Raw genomic sequence first — 25094 nt, forward strand, 5'->3', positions numbered from 1 at the left:
AAGGGCCTATTGAACAAGTAGCCTGTTTACAATGTTTATTTCCCACTTGCACATCAAATCAACAAAATTATTGACAAATGTGCAGGTAACAAAGGTTTTGTTTAACATTTCACTAAAACTATGTATTGTACTATTGTACTTGACCAATGCATGGGCATTTCTTATCTGCACATGACAAAAAAGTCACAATGAAACGAGGAAGTAAGTCAAGGCACTCACCTAAATTTGGGCAGTATATCAAGTAATTGTAATCCTATAAAACAGAAACACTGCATTTAATAAAGACAGTCACAAAAACAACGATCCAACTCCCAATTGATCAGTTTCCTACTTTGTATTAGGTTATTAAAAAGTTGGAACACTGTGAAATATGATCTGGAATCAGCGAGTGAAGTCGATTGCAGGTGAGCGATTAGGACATAATTATGGTGCGTTCAAGACAACTCGGAAATCTTCGACCTCAGACTTCAGTGCGTTCAAGACAACTGGGAACTGGAGTTGGATGACCAGCGTTCAAAACTATTTTTCCCAGTCAGAGCTCGTTTTTTTCCAACCCACTAAAGTCGAAAGTCTGATATTTCTGAGTTCCGAGTTCCCAGTTGTTTTGAGCGTGGCATACAAGTCGAAAACTCAGACATCATATCAGAGCTTTGACTTCTGCTGCATTCATAACCAAGTGGAAAGTAGGAATTTACCAGTTGGATGCATTCAGGTGGTTGAATTCATTGAGAAACACTGAATGGCAAACAAGCTGTGTAAACCATAAACTAAAAGTACAGCTATCATGCTTGTAAAGAAATTATAGTGTTAAAAAATCATATTAATAGATTGCATTTTATAAATAATGTTTTGTTGCTGCATTTAACTGCTGCATTTAACTGCTGCATTTAACTGCCAGAGGTCATTTCCTTATTAGGTGACGTCAGAGGTCAGCATCTGGGAGAAGTGGGAACTCAGGATGATAGATGAGTTTCCCACCAGTAATTACCAGTTGGAGGTCCGTTCAAAGGAATTTTCCCAGTCGTATGTGGTAAATTCCCCTTCCCACTTGGTTACTAATGCAGCATTCTCCTACCTGAAGATCAATGACTTCTTAATTTCTCTCCATGAGCTCGCTTTTTTCAGTTCCCAGTTGTTTTGAATGCATCAAAAATAGTAGAGTGCAGTAGAGTGGAGATGTGGAACAACTTCAAATAGGCTACATTTACAGAATTCTTTGAAAAAAATCAAAAATGTATTTCACATATATCGTGAATAGCAAAATCACAAAGAAAGGGAATGGCGACTTGACTTCAGACAAGCTTTTGTTAGACTGCCGCCAATAGGCCATTATAAAAAGGTAGGCATAAATCAAAGCCTGTTCATAGAGAATAGCCTACTTAGCCCAATATAATGGTGCTCTCAAGACAACTGGGAATTTGAAAAAAAAGAAAAGGTTAAATCATGACGTAAGTGATCTTTAGGTTAACACTCTAGAAAGATGCCCGAGTTTCTGACATGGAATTTCGAGTTGGATGACCATTCGGAGCTAGTTTTTTCCCTGAGTTCCCAGTTGTCTTGAACGCACTGAAGTCAGAAGTCGGAGATTGCCAAGTTTTGAGTGGTGAGTTCTGAGTGGTTTTGAACGTGGCATTAGACCGCTTTGGAATGTTCTTAGACTTCTTCTTATTACATAAATACATAATCAGAGGTCTAATATTGGGATAGACAATACTGTAACCTGTCAAGAACCATAATATTATGCATAACATATATGACAGACTAGAGTTTATCAAATTTTGATATGCCTACTATGCCAATATTTCTTCAACAATTTCAGCACACAAATCTACAGCATACTGTAGCTAGGCCTAATCTTGATTTCCCCTTCATTAAAACACATATTTTTCAAAAACAAAAAAAGATTAATGTAACACCATCTATGCCAGACACAAATGCATAATTGTATCCCTGAATATGAGGTTTGCACAAGATTCAGGTGTTTGGGGACAAGATAGGGGACAGATTGAGGACAGGCATATACAGTAGCTAGAAGGACATAGTGACATACACTACATGACAAAAATAATGTGTACACCTGCTTGTCGAACATCTCACTCCAAAATCATGGGCATTAATATGGAATTGGTCCCCACTTTGCTGCTATAACAGCCTCCACTCTTCTGGGAAGGCATTCCACTTGATATTGGAACATTGCGATGGGGACCATTCCATTCAGCCACAAGAGCATTAGTGAGGTCGGGCACTGATGTTGGGAGATTAGGCCTGGCTCACAGTCGGCATTCTAATTCATCCCAAAGGTTTTCGATGAGGTTGAGGTCAGGGCTCTGTGCAGGCCAGTCAAGTTCTGCCACACTGTTCTCGACAAGCCATTTCTGTATGGACCTCACTTTGTGCATGGGGCATTGTCATGCTGAAACAGGAAACGGTCTTCTCCAAACTGTTGCCACAAAGTTGGAAGCACGGAATTGTCTTGAATGTCATTGTATGCTGTAGCGTTCAGATTTCCCATCACAGGAACTAAGGGGCCTAACCCGAACCATTGAAGAGGAGTAGGACAACATTACACAGGCCACAATAAACACCCTGATCAACTCTATGTGAAGGAGATGTGTTGCGCTGCATGAGGCAAATGGCGGTCACACCAGATACTGACTGGTTTTCTGATCCACGCCCGTACCTTTTTTAAAGTGATCTGTAACCAAGAGATGCATATACGTGTTCCCAGTCATGTGAAATCCTTAGATTAGGGCCTAATGAATATATTTAAATTATAACTCAGTAAAATCTTTTAAATGGTTGCATGTTGCGTTTTATAGTTTTGTTCAGTATACATTTTGTCATTAACAATGTGCCACTGTGTGACCTTGCAGATGAGCTGAATCTCTGCCAAGTGGCTGAGTAGTGAAGATAAACAATGCGCTGTACCAATAAATTCCTTGCGGATCTTGTCTCTCTGTTGCAGGTTGTCTGTCCCAAAGATGATGGCGTTGATGACACTGAGGAGGGTGACCATGTAGGGCATGTTGTCTGTGGCCTGCAGCTCGTTCATGATCACACTGAAGCGATACAGCTGGGTCTTCACACCCTACGGGACAAATGAACACATTAGACATACTGTATATCATTCACTCACACTGTGTGAGGACAGCCCCACCCCCCACACGGAATGGTTTAATATTGATCAGAAAGTAACATTAATCAATGTATTGACAACTATGGATGTAACTAGATAACAGAATTAAGTTACTTAGGCAGTCTAAAATCTGTACACTAGAAGGCATTTCTGGGGGCTAAGTCATATAGTTATTCAGTAATGTATGGAATTAATAAAAATGACTTTAATTATCCTATTTAATGAGATTTTTTTGAGCTGAAATAGCATGTAACATTCTTTTTTTGTCATATCTGATTTTTGTCAGCTTTCATCAAGAATCACACATATTGTTATGTGTACTTTCCCCCCAGCATTTCTCTCTCATTATCCTTCCTAAATCACAATCAGGCAACTTATCCTGTAGATGAATGGTATAAATTTCCATAGCCTCTGTCCATTAGTGAAAGCTTGTCTGGCTGTATGACACTTGCCTTGTAATGGTCCAGGGCATCCAGGGCCAGACGGTACCCATCAGAGGAGAACATGCTCAGGGCAGCAAGCAGCTCAAACACCTGCTTCTTCACCATGGTATTGGACGTGTCCAAGGCTGTGGTAAGACATTGTCACAGTCAGTGTACACATAGGGTGTATTCATTATGTTGACCGTGTTGCAAAACATTTTGTCTGTTGCAAAACCGAAATGGAACGGAAAATGTTTTTCATTGAAAGTTTCTATTGGACAAATTCAGGTAGGTCCCTCCCTGTTTTGTTCCGTTTGCTCTGTTTGGTTCTGTTTGGTTTGATTTCAGTTGCAAGATGTAATGAATACAACCATGGTCATGGTCCTCATATTACATCCTGCATCTTTCTTTCTCCCTTGTCTGGTGACCTCTAGAATGTTATGGCTTAATTTAAGGAAACGTGACATGAACTTTGCCACTTTTCTGAAAACGTTTTGTGTTTGTGATAAGTGTGTCAGTGTATGTGAAGATGTTGCAATGCACTGTCTCTCCACACAGTGTCTCACTCTATACACTTTGTCTGACATAATAGCCTATATCTGACCTGAATTGTTCCATGTTGCCATTGTACTCCTAAATCTACAACTGAATAAAAATGTTATGTATGTGCATTTATGCTCACTATGGCCTTTACATTATATATACAGTACCAGTCAAATGTTTGGACACACCTACTCATTCAATTCAATTCTTTCTACATTGTAGAATAGTAGTGAAGACATCAACACTATGAAATAACACATATGGAATCATGTAGTAACCAAAAAAGTGTTAAACAAATCAAAATATATTTTATATTTGAGATTCTTCAAAGTAGCCAACCGTTGCCTTGTTCCAGGTAGTCACCTGGAATGCGTTTCAATTAACCAGTGTGCCTTGTTAAAAGTTCATTTGTGGAATTTCTTACCTCCTTAATGCGTTTGAGCCAATCAGTTGTGTTGTGACAAGCTAGGAGTGGTATACAGAATATAGCCCTATTTGGTAAAAGACCAAGTCCATATTTTTGCAAGAACAGCTCAACTAAGCAAAAAGAAACGACAGTCCATCATTACTTTAAGGCAAAAACCATCAAGCGCTATGATGAAACTGGCTCTCATGAGGACCGTCACATGAAAGGAAGACCCAGAGTTACCTCTGCTGCAGAGGATAAGTTCATTAGAGTAACCAGCCTCAGAAATTGCAGCCCAAATAAATGCTTCACAGAGTTCAAATATCAGACACATCTCAACATCAACTGTTCAGAGGAGACTGCATGAATCAGGCCTTCATGGTCAAATTGCTGCAAAGAAACCACTACTAAAGGACACAAATAATAATAAGAGACTTGCTGGGGCCAAGAAACATGAGTAATGGACATTAGACCAGAGGAAATCTGTCCTTTGGTCTGAGGAGGCCAAATTTGAGATTTTTGGTTCCAACCGCTGTGAGATGCAGAGTAGGTGAACGAACTTTGCTGTTAACACTGTCGGTAATTTATTTAGAATTCAAGGCACACTTAACCAGCATGGCTACCACAGCATTCTGCAGCGATACGCCATCCCATCTGGTTTGCGCTTAGTGGTACTATCAGTTGTTTTTAAATAGCACAATGACCCAACACACCTCCAGGCTGTGTAAAGGGCTATTTGACCAAGAAGGAGAGTAATAGAGTGCTGCATCAGATGACCTGGCCTCCAAATCACCCGACCTCAACCCAATTGAGATGGTTTGGGATGAGTTGGACCACAGAGTGAAGAAAAAGCAGCCAACTAGTGCTCAGCAGATGTGGGAACTCCTTCAAGACTGTTGGAAAAGCATTCCAGGTGAAGCTGGTTGAGAGAATGCCAAGCGTGTGCAAACCTGGATGGCATACAAGTGGACCCAATATTAGCAAGTTTTAACCACTCCTATATAAACGACAGATTATCGGACACGCAACAAGAACGTCTGATTTCATTATTACTAAAACAGGATCCAAGTGGTCCATTTAAAAAATTGGAGGTCTCTTAAACTTCAGTGTTGTGATGGAAAAATTCTAGCTAAATGCTTGGCACATAGAATTTAAAGGTTTTGTCAGATATTATTAATTCTAATCAAACAGATTTTTATATGGACGATACATTGGAGATCATTTAAGACGAGTACTGGAAACAATAGAATACTATGGATTATCGGGGAAACCAGGCATGGTGTTTAAACTCCCTGACCTTAGAGATCCTTTTTATGTCTCTATTTTGGTTTGGTCAGGGCATGAGTTGGGGTGGGCATTCTATGTTTTCTATTTCTGTGTGTTTGGCCGGTTGTGGTTCTCAATCAGAGGCAGCTGTCTATCGTTGTCTCTGATTGAGAACCATACTTAGGTAGCCTTTTCCCACCTGTGTTTTGTGGGTAGTTGTTTTCTGTTTTGTGTCTTTCTGCACCTGACAGGACTGTTTTGGTTTTCATTCATTTTCTTTGTTATTTTAGTTATTTCAGTGTTCAGTTGAAATAAAAGTATGAACATGTACCACACTGCACTTTGGTCCACACCTTCTTCCACAGATGATCGTTACAGAACTACCCACCACCAAAGGACCATGCAGTGTGGCCAGGAGAGGCAGCCCCAATCATTTATTTTGTGGGGGCACACGGGACGGTCGGCGGAGCAGAGGATGGAACCAGAGCCAGTCAGGGTGAAATTGGAGGTGAGCGACGACAGCAAAGCAGAAGCAGTGAAGGAGTTGACGGGGAGATTGGAGGAGAGAGGAATGAGAGAGTTGCTGTGTTGGTGCATGAGGCACAACATCCGCCCGATGGAGCGTGTCCTCGATTTGATGTCACCTGAGTCAGCTCTCCATTCTCATCCTGAGGTGCGTGCTAGCCGTCTGGTGAAGACTGTGCCAGCCCCAAGCACCAGGCCTCCTGTGCTCCTCCCCAGCCCTGCACGTCTTGTGCCAGCTTGGCGCTACAGATCTCCAGTACGTGTTCTTAGCCCGGTGGTCTACATTCCAGCTCCCCGCATCTGCCGGACTAGGGTGAGGATCCAGCCAGGAGGATGGTGCCAGCCCTGCTCTCCAGACCTCCAGTGCGTGTCCTCGGGCCAGGATATCCCCTGCCGGCTCTAGGTATGGTTTCCCCAGTTCGCCAGGAGATCCCAGTGCAGCCTGTTCCAGCTCCCCGCACGTGCCGGGCTAGAGTGGGCATTCAACCTGGAGTAGTGGTGTCAAGGCTACGCACCAGATCTCCTGTGCTCCCCCACAGCCCGGTCTGTCCTGTACCTCCTCCACGGACCAGCCCTCCTGTCCGGAGCTGCCAGAGTCCCCCTCCTGTCCGGAGCTGCCAGAGTCGCCCTCCTGTCCGGAGCTGCCAGAGTCGCCCTCCTGTCCGGAGCTGCCAGAGTCGCCCTCCCGGAGCTGCCAGAGTCCCCTCCTGTCCGGAGCTGCCAGAGTCGCCCTCCTGTCCGGAGCTGCCAGCGCCCTCCTGTCCGGAGCTGCCAGAGTCGCCCTCCTGTCCGGAGCTGCCAGAGTCTCCTGCACTCCTGTCCGGTGCCAGAGTCGCCCTCCTGTCCGGAGCTGCCAGAGTTCCTGTCCGGACTGCCAGATGATAGTTACTGCCAGCACTTTGTTTCTTCCACAGATGATAGTTACAGGTTTTCATAGCTGATTTTGAAAAGGCTTTTGATAGAGTACGACTTGAGTTTATATATACAGTTGAAGTCGGAAGTATATATACACTTATGTTGGAGTCATTAAAACTTGTTTTTCAACCTTGTTTGAGAAGTGCAAATCAATCTCAGAACAACAGCAAAGGACCTTGTGAAGATGCTGGAGGAAACAGGTACAAAAGTATCTATATCCACAGTAAAACGAGTCCTATATCGACATAACCTGAAAGGCTGCTCAGCCAGGAAGAAGCCACTCCTCCAAAACCCACATTAAAAAAAGAAAGACTACGGTTTGCAATTGCACATGGGACAAACATCGTACTTTTTGGAGAAATGTCCTCTGGTCTGATGAAACAAAAATAGAACTATTTGGCCATAATAAAAATGGGGATGCTTGCAAGCCGAAGAACCCCATTCCAACCGTGAAGCGCGGGGCTGGCAGCATCATGTTGTGGGGGTGCTTTGCTGCAGGAGGGACTGGTGCACTTCACAAAATAGATGGCATCATGAGGTAGGACAATTAGGTGGATATATTGAAGCAACATCTCAAGACATCAAGTTAAAGCTTGGTCAGAAATGGGTCTTCCAAATTGACATTGACCCCAAGCATTCTTCCAAAGTTGTGGCAAAATGGCTTAAGGACAACAAAGTCAAGGTATTGGAGTGGCCATCACAAAGCCCTGACCTCAATAGAAAATTTGTGGGCAGAACTGAAAAAGCGCATGTGAGCAAGGAGGCTTACATACCTGACCCAGTTACACCAGCTCTGTCAGGAGGAATGGGCCAAAATTCACCCAACTTATTGTGGGAAGCTTGTGGAATGCTACCCATAACTTTTCACCCAAGTTAAACAATTTAAAGCCAATGCTACCAAATAGTAATTGAGTGTATGCAAACTTCTGACACAATGGGAAATAAAAGCTGAAATAAATAATTTTCTCTACTATTATTCTGACATTTCACATTAAAATAAAGTGGTGATCCTAACTGACAGAAGACAGGGAATTTTTACACTGATTAAATGTCAGGAATTGTGAAAAACGGAGTTTAAATGTATTTGTCTAAGGTGTATTTAAACTTCTGACTTCAACTGTATATGTGTAAATGTCTGAATGCTTATGTGTGTATATATATATATATATATATATATATATATATATATATATATATATATATACATTTTTTAATAAATATATATGGTGGATAGGAAATGATGCAGACAATTACATTGATGGAAGCAACAATCTATCAGAAATATTAAAGCTGATACACCCCCTAAAATATAAATATATATATATATATTTTTTACAAATAACAAAAAAAAGAGTGCAAACCTGTCATCAAGGCTAAGGGTGGCTACTTTGAAGAATCTCAAATATAAACTGTATTTTCATTTGTTTAACACTTTTTTGGTTACTACATGAATCCATATGTGTTATTTCATAGTTTTGATGTCTTCACTACTATTATACAATGTAGAAAATAGTAAAATAAAGAAAAACCTTGAGTGAGTAGGTGTGTTCAAACTTTTGACTGGTACTGTATATACACTACTGTTCAGAAGTTTACTTGTTTTTGAAAGAAAAGCAATTTTTTGTCCATTTAAATAACATTGAATTGATCAGATATACAGTGTAGACATTATTAATGTTGTAAATTACTTATGTTGCTCGAAATGGCAGATTTTTAATGGAATATCTACATAGGCGTACAGAGGCCCATTATCAGCAACTATCACTCCTATGTTCCAATGGCACGTTGTATTAGTTAATCGAAGTTCATAATTTTAAAAGGCTAATTGATCATTAGAAAACCATTTTGCAATTATGTTAGCACAGCTGAAAACTGTTATTCTAATTAAAGAAGCAATAAAACTGGCCTTCTTTAGACTAGTTAAGTATCTGGAGCATCAGCATTTGTGGGTTCGATTACAGGCTCAAAATGGCCAGAAACAAAAAAACAATTCTGAAACATGTCAGTCTGTTCTTGTTCTGAGAAATGAAGGCTATTTCATGTGAGAAATTGCCAAGAAACTGAAGATCTCGTACAACGCTGTGCATTACTGAGCAAGAGGACAAGTACATTAGAGTGTCTAATTTGAGAAACAGACGCTTCACATGTCCTTAACTGGCAGATTCATTAAATACTATCCGCAAAGCACCAGTCTCAACGTCAACAGTGAAGAGCCGACTCCGGAATGCTGGCCTTCTAGGCAGAGTTGCAAAGAAAAAGCCATATCTCAGACTGGCCAATAAAATGAAAAGATCAAGATGGGCAAAATAACACACACTGGTCACCAGATCTCAACCCTATCGATCTGTTGTGGGAGCAGCTTGACTGTAAGAAGTGCCCATCAAGCCAATCCAACTTGTGGGATGTGATTCAGGAAGCATGGGGTGAAATCTCTTCAGGTTACCTCAACAACTTGATAACTATAATGCCAAAGGTCTTCAAGGCTATAATTGCTGTAAATGGAGGATTCTTTGACGAAGCAAAGTTTGAAGGACACAATTATTATTTCAATTAAAAATTGTTATTTATAACCTTGTCAACATCTTGACTATATTTCCTTTCATTTTGCAACTCATTTTATGTACGTTTTCATAGAAAACAAGGACATTTCTAAGTGACACCAAACTTTTGAACTAACACAACGTGCCATGTATACTGTATATATTTTTTTGTTTTGTGCACACATACTTGATATCCTGTTTCATAAACCCATACGGGCTGGGCACCAATTGGTGTACGACGCGGAAATAAAATAATTAAATTATCAGTGGAAACATTTTTAAACACTGCATTTCTCCTCATTCCTAGGTGATGTAGAACCTTGGGAGAGTTTGCGGATATAGCCCTCATTCTCCACGATAAAGTGGATCCCAGCCGAGGAGTTCATGACGGCCCGGACACAGCTGACACAGGTAAGCTGCAGCAGGGCATCTGTGATGCGGGAGCAGCCCCTCCCAGATAGCCTGTCCAGGGCCTCCAGCAGCAGGTCCAGCCCACTCAGCTCCAGGAACTGGACCATCCAGGACTCCTCGCTGCCCTCCAGACGACGCTTCAGCCCAGAGTAGTTGACCACACTGGGCACCTGGAGCATGCGGATGCACAGCTCTGGGTCGGCACTCTCCAGGTTGGCCTCCAGCTGGGTGTCTGAGTCCTGGGAGGAGCCCAGATGGCCCCTCACCGCCGCCCACTTCCTCTTCCCATCCGTCTTCACTGACATGGTGATGGAGAGGGTCTGTGGACGGAAGTTAAGGTAGTTTAATTAATTAAGGGGGCAAGAGGTTCAGTTCAGCATCATAGTGAACATAAACCTGTTTACTATAAAGTGCTGAAAAGGGTGAATTTTCTTTTGCCGTTCATAGTCAAACTGTTATTGGCATCTTTTTGTGCAAACAAGCCATTAACTATTTGACCTGCAGATGGACTTTTGCATAAATATGCAGGACAACTAGTCCCCATTAGAATTGTTTCAGGAAATTCCTGTCTAAAGGATGCAGGCCTTTATCACAACATAGCACATTCATAAGAAATGACAGCTCTGCACATTGTGGGACAAGTGAATGATATGTCAGCAGTCCTGTCATCATTAGTCCTGCCAAACATCCAAACTTAATCCTGCAGTGAAAGGGAAGCGACTCGCTGTCAGCTAATCAACAGCAAACACAAAGACAGGCATGACAAAGACTGTGCATATTTATGGGAGATATATTATTCTGTGTATATACTCTATTTTCAATTACATCCAACCGTAAACAAGGTTTTGAGTAATAGTATCACTGTGAAGAGAAAAATACCACCCAGGATATTAATAAGCTCATCTGATCTCAGACCGTGAGTGGCACATTTTGATCACACAAGTGACCTTTTCTGGGATAGCTACAGAACACTGCTCCCTCACAGTACCCTGCATCACTACCAGATACGCACAACATCTCTTGCAATGTGTAACCAGCAGAGGAGGCTGGTAAGAGGAGGATGGCTCATAATAATGAATAGAATGGAATTAATGGTACCAGGCGTTTGGTGTGTTTGAGACCATTCAATTTATTCTGTTCCAGCCATTACCATGAGCCCATCCTCCTCTTACCAGCCTCCTCTGCTGGTTACACATTGCAAGAGATGTTGTGCGTATCTGGTAGTGATGCAGGGTACTGTGAGGGAGCAGTGTTCTGTAGTTCTGTAGCTATGTAAATAATGTTTCTGAGTTGAGTTGAATGGCTCTCGAACAATCTACACAGAATAACAAAGGGGTAAAAACACTGGGTACAGATGATAAGATTCCACCACAGTGGGAATTTAGATGGAACTCAAGTCAACCCTGAAATGCAAGAAACTGTAAACTCCTACAAATTGGATTTCCATTCAGTTCTCAAGTTCCCTATAATTCAACAGGCAAAAAAAGGAGCTGTTCTATTCCAGACACATTTGTGGCGTGGCTGATTCCACCCCCGACTTGGGCTGCCAGTGTGACAATGTTACCATGGCAGCCAGGCCTTCTCATCCTCTGTCAAAAAGCTCTGTTCATTAGCTACAGAATGGGTGGAATGTCTCCTGCTTCATTGGCTGCTTTCTGATATCTAATGATATTTATACTCAAGCATTTGAACACCTTACAAGGATCTACAATCTATTCAACTGAACAATGTGATGTACAGTAGGGTCCATGGTAAATAGAAGGGTTGTTTCACCAATTCTGTGCCTTTTCAGTAGTTACATTTAAAAAAATATTTCACCAAATGTTACCATTCTGTCATAAAATGTACATGTTCAATAAAAACGCATTTTCCCATATCAGTAAGTGCCTATTAAGTGCTAAATAAAGTAACAGAGTTAAATCATCCACAAATCCCCCTGTGACAGGGGGAATCGAAAAATGTATTATTATGTAGCGACCCGCTGTGTAGCGACCCGCACAGACAGCTGTGTGTTATGTGTTAGGCTAGGAGGTGGTTGTGTTGTACTGACCAGTACCCGGTGTTCGCGGGGGTCCGACATGTCAATCAACCTGCTATCTGCCAATCACGGGAATGCCTGGAATGTTCTGATGCCGGGCATCCTGGTGGTTGGCGGAGTGACGTGGAGGGGGGTTGGGCAGGGGGGTGGAACATTGGAAGTTAAGACCAGGTTCCGCCTTTGTTCTCTCTCTCTTACGTCTGGGCTTCACAAGAGAAGGTCACGATTGGCTTGTGGGTTATCTGTCATCTATTTGGCGTGTGCTACGGCCCAAACAGTAGCCTGTGTAAAGTTGGTTTAATAAACCGTCAATTCGCAAACTCAAGCCTCTGTCTGGACAATTGTTCATTTATGATCTAGTCAGGTCATTACATTGCGAACACCGGGTACTGGTCAGTACAACACAACCATCTCCTAGCCTAACACATAACACACAGCTGTCTGTGCGGGTCGCTACAATTATTTTATTTTATTTTTATGCTGCTGCAGTGGATAGTGGCCATTTTACGGGCTCCTGACCAATTCTGCTTTTTCGTTTTTAATGCTAATCTTAACTTTTTTTGTACACAATGTCTCTGCCATCACTTCCTATGACCCAAAACAGCTTCTGGACATCAGAACAGTGATCACTAACCTCGATTTGGATGAAGATTTCTACTTCAACGAGTTGGCAGCTCTGGACGTTTACTCCAGACCAAGCTCTAATCCCCGGGACTCAAAAGAGGAGGCGGTAGCGAAAAAGAGGCAGGTGAGGCGGTCTCCTAAACGAGATTAGTTCGGCAAACAAATAGACCGCCATTGACCTGTGTTCTGTTGTCGAATGTGCAGTCACTGGAGAACAAACTGGATGAACTCCGTTCGAGACAGTCCTATCAACGGGACCTGAAGAACTGTAATATTATTTGTTTCTCTTGGCTGAACAAGGACATGGATAAAATACAGTGCCTTGCGAACGTATTCGTCCCCCTTGAACTTTGCGACCTTTTGCCAAATTTCAGGCTTCAAACATAAAGATATAAAATTGTATTTTTTTGTGAAGAATCAACAACAAGTGGGACACAATCATGAAGTGGAACGACATTTATTGGATATTTCAAACTTTTTTAACAAATCAAAAACTGAAAAATTGGGCGTGCAAAATTATTCAGCCCCTTTACTTTCAGTGCAGCAAACTCTCTCCAGAAGTTCAGTGAGGATCTCTGAATGATCCAATGTTGACCTAAATGACTAATGATGATAAATACAATCCACCTGTGTGTAATCAAGTCTCCGTATAAATGCACCTGCACTGTGATAGTCTCAGAGGTCCGTTAAAAGCGCAGAGAGCATCATGAAGAACAAGCAACACACCAGGCAGATCCGAGATACTGTTGTGAAGAAGTTTAAAGCCGGATTTGGATACAAAAAGATTTCCCAAGCTTTAAACATCCCAAGGAGCACTGTGCAAGCGATAATATTAAAATGGAAGGAGTATCAGACCACTGCAAATCTACCAAGACCTGGCCGTCCCTCTAAACTTTCAGCTCATACAAGGAGAAGACTGATCAGAGATGCAGCCAAGAGGCCCATGATCACTCTGGATGAACTGCAGAGATCTACAGCTGAGGTGGGAGACTCTGTCCATAGGACAACAATCAGTCGTATATTGCACAAATCTGGCCTTTATGGAAGAGTGGCAAGAAGAAAGCCATTTCTTAAAGATATCCATAAAAAGTGTTGTTTAAGGTTTGCCACAAGCCACCTGGGAGACACACCATGGTCCTTCTGTAGCTCAGTTGGTAGAGCATGGAGCTTGTAACGCCAGGGTAGTGGGTTCGATTCCCGGGACCACCCATACGTAGAATGTATGCACACATGACTGTAAGTCGCTTTGGATAAAAGCGTCTGCTAAATGGCATGTTATTATTATTATATAGACACCAAACATGTGGAAGAAGGTGCTCTGGTCAGATGAAACCAAAATGTAACTTTTTGGCAACAATGCAAAACGTTATGTTTGGCGTAAAAGCAACACAGCTCATCACCCTGAACACACCATCCCCACTGTCAAACATGGTGGTGGCAGCATCATGGTTTGGGCCTGTTTGCTGTTTGGGCCTGTTTGCTGCACTGAAAGTAAAGGGGCTGAATAATTTTGCACGCCCAATTTTTCAGTTTTTGATTTGTTAAAAAAGTTTGAAATATCCAATAAATGTCGTTCCACTTCATGATTGTGTCCCACTTGTTGTTGATTCTTCACAAAAAATACAGTTTTATATCTTTATGTTTGAAGCCTGAAATGTGGCAAAAGGTCGCAAAGTTCAAGGGGGCCGAATACTTTCGCAATGCACTGTATATCTTGCGGGTTCCTCCATGCATTGTCTAGACCAGACGGCAGCCTCAGGTAGGTAAGCATAATGGGGAGGGGTGTGTCTCTTTGTCAACAGCAGCTGGTGCACAATCTCTAATATTAAGGAAGCCTAGAGTTTTTGCTCGCCTGAGTTAGAATACCTCATTATAAGCTGCAGACCATATTACTCACCAATTTTTCGTAGCTGTCTATTTACCACCACAAACCGATGCTGGAACTAAGACCACACTCAACGAGCTGTATAGGACCATAAATAAACAAGAAAATGCACATCCAGAGGCGACGCTTCTCATGGCTGGTGATTTTAATGCAGGGAAACTGCAGGGAAATGCAGGGAAATCATTTTTACCAGCATGTCAGCATCACCTTTACTCCACACACAAAAATGCATAAAAGGCTCTCCTTCACCCTCCATATGGCGAATCTGACCATAACTCTATCCTACTGATTCCTGCTTAAATGCAAAGCAGGAAGTACCAGTGACACGCTCAATTCGGAAGTGGTCCGATGAAGCGGATGCTAAACTACAGGACTGTTTCACTAGCACAGACTGGAATATGTTCTGGGATTCATCCAATAACATTGAGGAGTTTACCACATCAGTCACCTGCTTCATTAATGAGTGCATCGATGACATCTTGCCCACAGTGACCATACTTACATATCCAAAACTGAAGCCATGAATAACAGGCAACATCTGCACCGAGCTAAAGGCTAGAGCTTCCGCTTTCAAGCTGTGGGACATTAATCTGGATGCTTATAAGAAATCCCGCTACGACCTCCGACGAGCCATCAAACAGGCAATGTGTCAATACAAGGCTAAGATCAAATCCTAGTATGCCAGCTCTGACACTCGTTGGATATGGCAGGGATCGCAAACTATCATGGATTACTAGGGAAAACCCAGCCGCGAGCTGCCCAGTGACACTAGCCTACCAGACGAGTTAAATACCTTCTATGCTCTCTGAGGCAAGCAACACTGAACCATGCATGAAAACACCAGCTGTTCCGTACGACTGTGTGATCTCACTCTCTGTAGCCAATGTGAGTAATACCTTTAAACAGGTTAACATTTACCCCGGGGACAGATGGATTACCAGGATGCATACTCAAAGCATATGCTGGTCAGCTGGCAAGTATCTTCACTGACATTTTCAAACTGTCCCTGACCCAGTCTGTAATACCTACATGTTTCGAGCAGACTACCATGGTCCATGTGCCCAAGAACACCAAGGTAACATGTCTATATTATTATCACCCAGTAGCACTCACATCTGTAGCCACTGTTGGGTTATGAGAATATGAAATATACTTATTCATGTCACTGAGGGAGTGCTTAGGTTTAGAGGGTCTACACCAGAAGTTAATGGTTATCTGTAGGAGGAAGGTATATAGTGTGTGCAATAAAGCTTGGAATGTGCTGAGTGCATGGAAGCGATCACATGTGGCAGGCATTGATAAGGGGAGAGAGCCATAGATTAGTGATGAAGGGGGGTCGAGGTCAGGTCAGGTCACATTAAGGGAGAAAGAAAAGTTTATGGCCCAGATTATTTAGTGTCCTGCAAAGTAGTAAAGATACAATGTTTGTGCAGATGTGTAGGAGGTGATTCAGCCTAGGAGGAAGGGTTAAATATCAGTGCTTGTGTGAAAATGTTTTTGTCTAATGCAGCTGTATTAACCCTCTGGGATGAATAAACTTGGTCTAAAGCTTTCATCGTGCCCGTTGAGTTTTACTCTGAGAATTAGAACCTAACACCACGAAATGCTTTGAAAGTCTGATCATGGCTCACATCAACACCATCATCCCAGACACCCTGGACCCACTCCAATTTGCATAGCGTCCCAACAGATGCATAGATGACACAATCTCTATTGCACTCCACACTACCCTCTCCAACCTGGAAAAAAGGAATACCTATGTGAGAATGTTGTTCATTGACTACAGCTCAGCGTTCAACATGACACTGCCCTACAAGCTCACTAAGCCCAGGACCCTGGGACTGAACATCTCCCTCTGCAACTGGATCCAGGACTTCCTGACTGGCCACCCCCAGCTGGTCAGGCTAAGCAACAACACATCCACCACAATGACTCTCAACACGGGTGCCCCTCAGGGGTGTATGTTTAGTCCCCTCCTGTACTCCCTGTTCACCCACGACTGCGTGGCTGCGTACGACACCAACACCAACATTAAGTTTGGATGAGAAAGCCTTTAGGGAAGGAGGTCTTCCATTCAGATTTATAGAATTGTCCATGTGGTCTATAATAAAGGACACTTCATTTAATATAACAGACTTTTAAAATTCAATATTTGTGCACAATTTCTACTTAAAATATCAAATGAATGCAAAAGAAACTCATTTCTTGGAATGACCCAGAATGATTTAGTCTAGGTGAATTCCACAACATCAGTTATGAACACAGTCATGGACACATCAGAAATCCATGAACATCATGTAGGGTTCCCTAGATAATTCAGCAGGACTTTCCAACATGGGTCATGCAGTTTTCAAAAGGAATTAGGAAGGAAGGGAATTTCCTGAGACAGGAAACACAAGAAAAGCATGCTGCCACAGCAAGATTTGGTGTTCCTCTTTTTAAAATGTTGTTCCTCACACAATGCTGTCCTGATCTCAGTTAGAGAGGGAGAGAGCTTATGTTTATAAACATACATCTGGACCAGTTGTGGGTCATCTAGATAAAAAGGGAGAAAGGGGCATTCTTTTTTAGCTTGTTACTTCTGCACATTCTTTATGCTCAGTGACAGCTCCCACATAGCCACACTCACATTGGCTTACTCACTGCAGGTCAGGAATACACTCATACTGTACTCAAGGGAAGCAGCCTACATTAAAACAACTCAACCCACTATTCTACTGTAAAAACTAAGTTCTATTATATAATAAAAGATTATCCCTATTGATTTCCTTGTAAGCACTCAGCTCATGCATACAGTGTAGATAAATCTGCCTGTATTTTCAAAGGAAAGATTCCAACAATCTATGAGTTTGTTCTTATCACTTTGAGTGCAGGTATTTTTTGTGTAAGCCAATCAGAAAAAAGTAAATAAACTACAACATGGCTGGGGTAAGAATTGAGCCACATGAAGCCCAGTGTTTATGGAATGTATCGTATTTGTTGTCACTGGAATGCCAGACTTGACCATGAGTGACAGACCCAGAGCAAACATTGCTGCCTACAGTTTAGTTGACTGTCGTGTTTCCATAATGCACCATAATGCAGACTTAATCCACTAGAAAAGCTCATTCAAAAATATATAACTCTAAAAGATCAAGATGGATTACCTGGGATTATCTCTATGTTGTTTGAGCATCTCCAATCAGCCTGCTCAACATAATTGCATCTGTGACTTATTTGCCCCCCCCAAAAAAATAAAAATAATATGTTGGCGATGTCCATCTCCTCGCTTGCACTACTAGGAGTAGTAAGTAATGAGAGATTTCACATCTGGTATTAATTTTCTAGAACTAGTAGCCTGTAATAAATGTATCACTATCTTCATTGATGTTGCGAATTTGAAGAGGTTGAATTTAAACCTTGTTCATGTTATTGACTTCAATGTTAAGACCTGTGAGTTCAGAGCAGATGTCTGAAAGGAGGAGTAACAATCGTCAAGAATTCTTGATGAGCTAATAGCGCAGGCGTTGTGTTGATGAAACTTTGGTAGCATTTTCCTCAGGTTTCCTTGATTAAAGTCCCCAAGCTACAATAAATATTGTCTCAGGATATGCGGTTTCCAGTTTGCACAAAGTCCAGTGTAGTTTCTTGAGAGCCATCGTGGTGTCGGCGTGAGGGGAAAGATACACGGTTGTGACGATAACCCGAAGAGAATGATCTGTTATGGCAATGCCTTACAGTGGGAATATGAGATCTGCAGTAAAGCTATGTGAATACTATAGCAACCCACAGCTGTGAGGATGAGAGAGATTATAAGAATGCTGCTGACCTGCAAAATGACTAACCAAAATCTAAAACTGACCCTTTAACTAATTTTAACCAATTCTGAAATGAAATGTTGGTTTGCAGGTCAGTAGTGTCCATATAGCATTTTCCTTTGAGGGTATGCTGTGAGTCACAAAGCCCTGAGTGGGCTGCTTTTGCTTAGTGGCAATTATACATAGTGATATTTCAGAGCACTCTCATCCTGATTCTCAGGACTGGCGCTAGCTTTTTGGGGACCCTGAGATTTACTTGGAGGGTTCCCCACCTCGTGGAAAAACAGTGCCCCCCCTCTTGACATTTATTTCCTGCAATTCTACACATAATTGCTCTGCGGTGTAGAGAAAATGTTTCAGATTTAGAACACATTTTCTGCAATTCTACAAATGTAGCAATGAGGTGGAGAGAAGACTTTGCAATTACATAACACCTTTCATGCAATTCTACTCCTTTTGCCATGGGGCAGAGAGAGGAAATGTGCAGGAAATGTGCAGTTTTATAGATAAATTCTACCAAATTTGCCATTTGGGGGAGATTTTTCCCCTCCATTTCAAAGCAAATCTTCTGCAATTTCACACATTTTGTAATGACTTATGCCATGTTAATATGATACCTGAGTTGGAATGACGAACAAAATCAATGTGGGCCCTTTGGAGGTCAGGGCCCCTGTGCACGTGCCCTGTGTGCCTGGTCGGTATTCGGCCATGATTACTACAAGTTTAGATATCTGGCTAGACTAACGACCAATCTTAAAACTGTTAGCTGACATGGCTGATTAATTCAGTGACTGGCATAACACTAGAGAAACTGCTGATGCACAAGGAAATGTAATTCTATATTTATTTATATTATTTTGGTCAGGGGCCCCCCTTATGCCTAGAACGGGCCATGCTGGTTATAATGATGACGTTGAGCATGCCTTGCCTTGAACAATAAATTCATAGAGGTGCATACAACATTCCTGAGATCATGCTTGCATGAAAGGGCCACCAGAAGGTGATGTTAATAAGCAGAGCCAGGGCTAAGGTCTCCAACTGAATTTGGACAGTGTATCCCAACCTGGTTACTGTTAAACAGTGCAATGCACAAGCATGATTTTATTAGCTGGATGTGAATATGTTAAAAATGCATCATAGGCCATATGTAGACCACATCAGTCTGTGTTTCTGTCAAAAGGGACCAAAGGCTTCCATTGATGTAACTTGACCTGCATCACTCACAAGCAGTCCTCAGTGTCTATGGGAAACATTAAGGAGATGTTTGACAATTTCCAAAATGCATTATGTCAGGATATTCACTGTTGTAATAATATGTTAAAAATAAATAATGGATAATGGGGAATGTGATGTCCATTATTGCCATCTGTTAAACAATTATCAATACAGGTAGGCTAGACTTATGTCAGTAATATTACTCTTTCGAACAGATGAGAAAATGTGTTTCTGTTTGATAATCAAGTGAAGTAAGTACTCTAGTGCTACGGATTCCAATGTTGTGGAACTGTCTTAATTTTGCGCTCTCGACGGCTCCCATATTCATGGTGTCACTGGGAACATAACGGGAAAACCTATCGCCGGCGTATAATGTCGAATTCAGATCATTTATCGTTAAAAAAATTCACTTCGTTGTCTGAAGTTCTCATAAATAGCCCACCGATGAGCTAAAAGACAATTCCCCTTAAATCGCGCGTTTCCAGCTGCGCTGCTTACCTGATCTTATGCCAAAATAACCACTTGAAGAATCGCGTCCTCCGATTGCGGACAGACAACGTATCTTTCCAGCTTCCAAGCGCCTTTTTTATTTCGTGCTTTACCAGGATACCTCTGTACAATGTATGTAGAGGTTAAGTGGAGAATGAGTGAGGATGGCTAGGGGAATTTCAGTTTGGTCGTGGACCTCATCGTTTACACATGAGCACAATGTGACGACGCTGCATGCACAACTGGATGGCCCCTCCCACGTCCTGCTCTATTGTGTCATGGGGTTTTAAGATAGGCAGACCTCACACAAATGTAGAATGCTTGGTCATTGTTATTACACAAGTGGAATAGAGACAAAAACAACCGTATACCAACAATGAGTATTATTACTTAGAAAATAATATAATATTGGTATAAATTATCTGAGAACTCCAGAAAGCTTTCCATGCTTCTTTTCATCTTTTCGAAGTTACTGAGATTTTATTTGATCTAAAAGTCTCACTAAACTTGGTCTAAGCTCACGTATCTTGCGGTGGAAGAAAGGCTAGATCAGATGGCTGCCCTGCTCTTGCCCTTAGTTTGCCTCCTGCCCCTCCTATCGCCTTGGGTACACTTTCCTGAAATCAATGACACTATACTTTGCTTAAACCTATTTGTGGTGACTTCAAAATGAGGGGTGTTGTTGAAAGAAAAGTCATCAGACATTGGATCATCTCGAACAAATCAGAGTATTAAAGCCAATTCCGATAAATAAATAAAAACTTGTTATACCCATGTGTGTTCTGGCTCTGGCCCAACCCAACGGTTTCTGGGACTAGATGGTCTAGAATGGTTTTCCATTCTAGAAATCGTTGGGGAGGTACTCAGATCCAGACTCATTGCAGAGAACAAACTAACATCTGTGGCGTGGCATAGCGTTTTGCCTAGTGTTTGGCCGGAGCAAGGAGTTTGGGTAGCAAGGCTAATGGATTTAAGGACTGACCATCCATAAGATTAAAATACAAATGTCCACTATGTTTTAAAGCTATACAGGGGTTGTGTACCATTACATTGTTAACAAACAACAGAGTTTAAAAAAAGCGTGTTTTGGGTTTGGATGGGGTATGACATTCGAACTAAAGTCATCAGTTCGATAAGTTCTATTCTTTAAGAATCAATGGGTATATATAATTAATTAAAACGTCTGACAATTGACATAGTTATTGCAGATGGACCCTTTAAAGATGAGAATATTCCAATGTAGTTAGCCAAAAAAGATGACAAGATAGGTCACACATATTTCTTCCAGGGTTGCTATAAACCACATGAGGCTGGTGGCACCTTAATTGGGGAGGACGGGCTCGTGGTAATGGCTAGAGCGAAATAAGTGAAATGGTATTAAATACATCAAACACATAACCATGTGTTTAATGCCATTCCATGTGCTTCGTTCCAGACATTATTATGAGCCATCCTCCCTTTAGCAGCCTCCACTGCAATAAACAGATACCCCACATTTCTGGTTAGTCCATAACTTGTTTCCTGCTTGAGGCAGGGCACGTTTACAGCAACACAATCTCCCACTCAATTTGTGTAAATATTGACAAAAATATTTCAGCAGATTCTGTGCGTTTCTATTTGGCTTAATTCGTGTGAAAATACACACAATTTTGTGCGACTTAATTCGTAAAAAAATACATTTTGGGAGCAAACTTTTCAGAACAATCATTTTGGGCAACGGTGTTCTACAATGCCTTTTTTGTGTCCCACATTTATTTATATCAAAAACAAAGATGTTAACAAGCCAATATTGTTAATGTCGTGGAAAAGTCTAATCAAGTGAGAAAGACTGTCATTTCTTCCTCGAAAACAATCCTGTCTCGGAGCTCTACGGACAATTCCTTCAACCTCATGGTTTGGTTTTTGCTCTGACATGCACTGTCAACTGTGGGACATTATATAGACAGGTGTGTGCCTTTTCAAATCATGTCCAATCCATTGAATTTACCACAGGTGGACTCCAATCAAGTTGTAGAAACATCTCAAGGACGATCGATGGAAATAGAGTCTCATAGCAAAGGGTTTGAATACTTATGTAAATGAGGTATTTCTGTTTTTTGTGTGTTTTTAAAAATAAATTTGCAAAACTGTATAAAAACGTTTGTTCCCTTTATCGTTATGAGATAGGTAGCTTGATGTAGGGGAAAAAAAGGGTGAATAAGGCTGTAAGGTAAAATACTTTGGAAATTGTCAAGGGGTCCGAATACTTTTCTCTCCTTGTTTTCCGTTCCTGCCCTGTCGGAATGTTCATTATATATCCCAATGCTGCGTGGGAGCAGGTAACGTGAGGCAATGCATCCACATCTGTTCTCGTATATATATCAAAGAAGGATCCGACCTGAACAATGATCTGCTGCTCATGCAGAACCTCCGCTCAGGTTTCCGACCTATGGGCCTGCCGAGCCTCCGGAACCTAGACTGGGCAGCCCACGGAGTGCCGCTCCTTTCTCACCCAGTGTGATATTGTGTTCTCTCTCCAACCCAACACATACTCTAGTGGGTTGCTTACGTCATTTCACTCCTTACTGGGAGGCAAGGGCTGATTGTTCAAACAATTACAGAACTTTAAAGAAGATGATTCGGGTTTTGACCGTTCAGTTTTTGGTAGGGGAGGCAGGCTTCCCTATGCCAAGGTGATCGATCCATAACGGATTACTCTATAGAGTTTCACTGACTGGATTTTGCTCGCTCGTTTTCTGGAGGGACTCCACGTGGTCAAAGATGAGATTCTCTCTCGGGATCTCTCGCCATCCGCATCCTGTTCGTGGAGAGAGCTCGGTCAACGTGTTTCCCTGCTCCGCATCTTCTCCCTCCTCTGGCTCAGAGACTGATGCAGAGGTTTGCATCTCGACTAAGGAGAGGAACGGAGGATCACCAACCGCCTGTGCCTCTAACGGATTTGATGGACATTTTGTCAATTCATGTCCAGTAAAGGCCAGAGCTCATCAGTAAGCCAGGGCTACTGGTGAGACTATTCTCTTCATCTAGATCCTGTACTTCCATCTACGCTGGACCGGTTCGGGTGCTACATGCAGTGCGCTAGTATGTCATAATCCTTCTATTAATTGGTCTAGTAATTTCCTATCCTGGGAACGTTTCTTGTCATGTGAAGTGTTTAATGTCTGCCATCCCTCCCATTTCTTCTGTCCCCACTTCCGGTCAGGAGGAACCTGGAAACATGACATTTGACAGGAGTGCCGGAGGAATATCATTTGATCTGCGCCACAGTCTATTTCAGTCACCTTTTACACCTGTTGTTTTGGGTCATCCCTGGCTAGTATGTCATAATCCTTCTAACTAGTAATTCCCTTCCTCCTCACCGGAAGTCTTGATTGTTCTCCTTTCCGGGGACCACTTCCTCCTCACCGGGGTAGACTATACTCTCTGTCGGCTCCCGAACGTAAGGCTCTCGAGGATTATTTATCTGTGTCTCTTGACGCCGGTACCATAGTGCCTTCTTCCTCTCCGGCCGGGGCGGGGTTCTTTTTGTTAAGAAAAAGGACGGGTTGCGCCCCTTTTATCGTGAATGACAGGTTAAGAATCGTTATCCGACATCAGCCTTCGAGATTCTGCACCAGGTGCTTTACTAAGCGCCCCATCTCGTGCGTGGAGGGGACGAGTGGAAATAACACTCCGTTAGGGCATTTTGAATTCTGCCGTTTGGTCTCGCCACATAGGCATTAGTTAATGATGTTCTGAGAGACATGCTGAACATCTTTGAATTAGGGAGCCAGGTCTTGGGAGCCGTTAGGGCATTTTGAGTACCGGGTTCTGCCGTTTGGTCTCGCCAGGTCTTTGTTTTTGTCTATCTTGACGATATCCTGATTTTTCACCGTCACTCGAGCTTTGTTCTACAGCGCCTTTTAGAGAATTGTCTCTACGTGAAGGCTGAGAAGTGCTCTTTTCATGTCTCCTCCGTTACTTTTCTCGGTTCCGTTATTTCCGCTGAAGGCATTCAGATGGATTCGCCAAGCTGTCAGTGATTGGCCATCTTTTCTAGGTTTCGCTATCTAGAGAGCGTTTCATTCGTAATTTCGGTCAAGTTGCTGCCCCTCTCACAGCTCTTACTTCTGTCAAGACGTGTTTTAAGTGGTCATTCCGCCCAGAGCTATCTTCTAAAAGAACGTTTGGTCTCCGCTCTATCCTCGTTACTCCTGACGTCACTAGACAATTTTGTCGAGCATGAGTTAATGAGGCGTGGGAGCCATTCTATCCCAGCGCTTCCAGTCTGACATAAGGTTCATCCTTGTTATTTTCTCATCGCCTGTCGCCATCTGAACGCAACTATGATGTTTTAACTGCGAACTGCTCGCCATCCGCTTCCCTAGGCGAATGGCGACAGTGGTTGGAGGGGGCGACCGTTCCTTTTGTCGTTTGGACAGACCATAAGAACCTTGAGTACATCCGTTCTGCCAAACGACTTAATGCCCGTCAAGCTCGTTGGGCGTTGTTTTTATGTTTCCGTTTGTGATTTCTTACCGTCCGGGTAGCAAAAACACCAAGCCTGATGCCTTATCCCGTCTGTTTAGTTCTTCTGTGGCTTCTACTGATCCCGAGGGGATTCTTCCTTATGTTGTCGGGTTGAAGTCTGGGGAATTGAAAGACAGGTTAAGCAAGCACTCACGCACACTGAGTGCGTCTGGCTGTTCTTCAGTGGGCTCACTCTGCCAAGTTAGCTGGTCATCCCGGTGTTCGAGGCACTCTTGCGTCTATTCGCCAGCGCTTTTGGTGGCCGACTCAGGAGCGTGACACGCGCCGTTTCGTGGCTGCTTGTTCGGACTGCCGCAGACTAAGAAAACTCTTTGCCGGTCGTCTCAGAAACTCCCATTCCTTCTCGACCATG

The 25094-nt window shown here is 42.5% G+C and overlaps 1 protein-coding gene across 1 annotated transcript; it reads right to left on the reverse strand.

Moving 5' to 3' along the window:
- Positions 1 to 215: 215 nt before the first annotated feature.
- Positions 216 to 20416, reverse strand: LOC124001525 (inverted formin-2-like). Its single transcript, XM_046308364.1, has 5 exons — positions 20222 to 20416; positions 10073 to 10484; positions 3589 to 3704; positions 2929 to 3088; positions 216 to 253 (listed from the first exon to the last, which is right to left on the reverse strand). Exons 2-5 carry the CDS (start codon positions 10467 to 10469, stop codon positions 216 to 218), a joined length of 711 nt encoding a protein of 236 aa, XP_046164320.1. The 5' UTR covers positions 10470 to 10484; positions 20222 to 20416.
- Positions 20417 to 25094: the final 4678 nt, after the last annotated feature.

This window comes from Oncorhynchus gorbuscha, linkage group LG17 (assembly GCF_021184085.1).
Source record: "Oncorhynchus gorbuscha isolate QuinsamMale2020 ecotype Even-year linkage group LG17, OgorEven_v1.0, whole genome shotgun sequence".
In the NCBI taxonomy this organism is placed as follows: domain Eukaryota; kingdom Metazoa; phylum Chordata; class Actinopteri; order Salmoniformes; family Salmonidae; genus Oncorhynchus; species Oncorhynchus gorbuscha.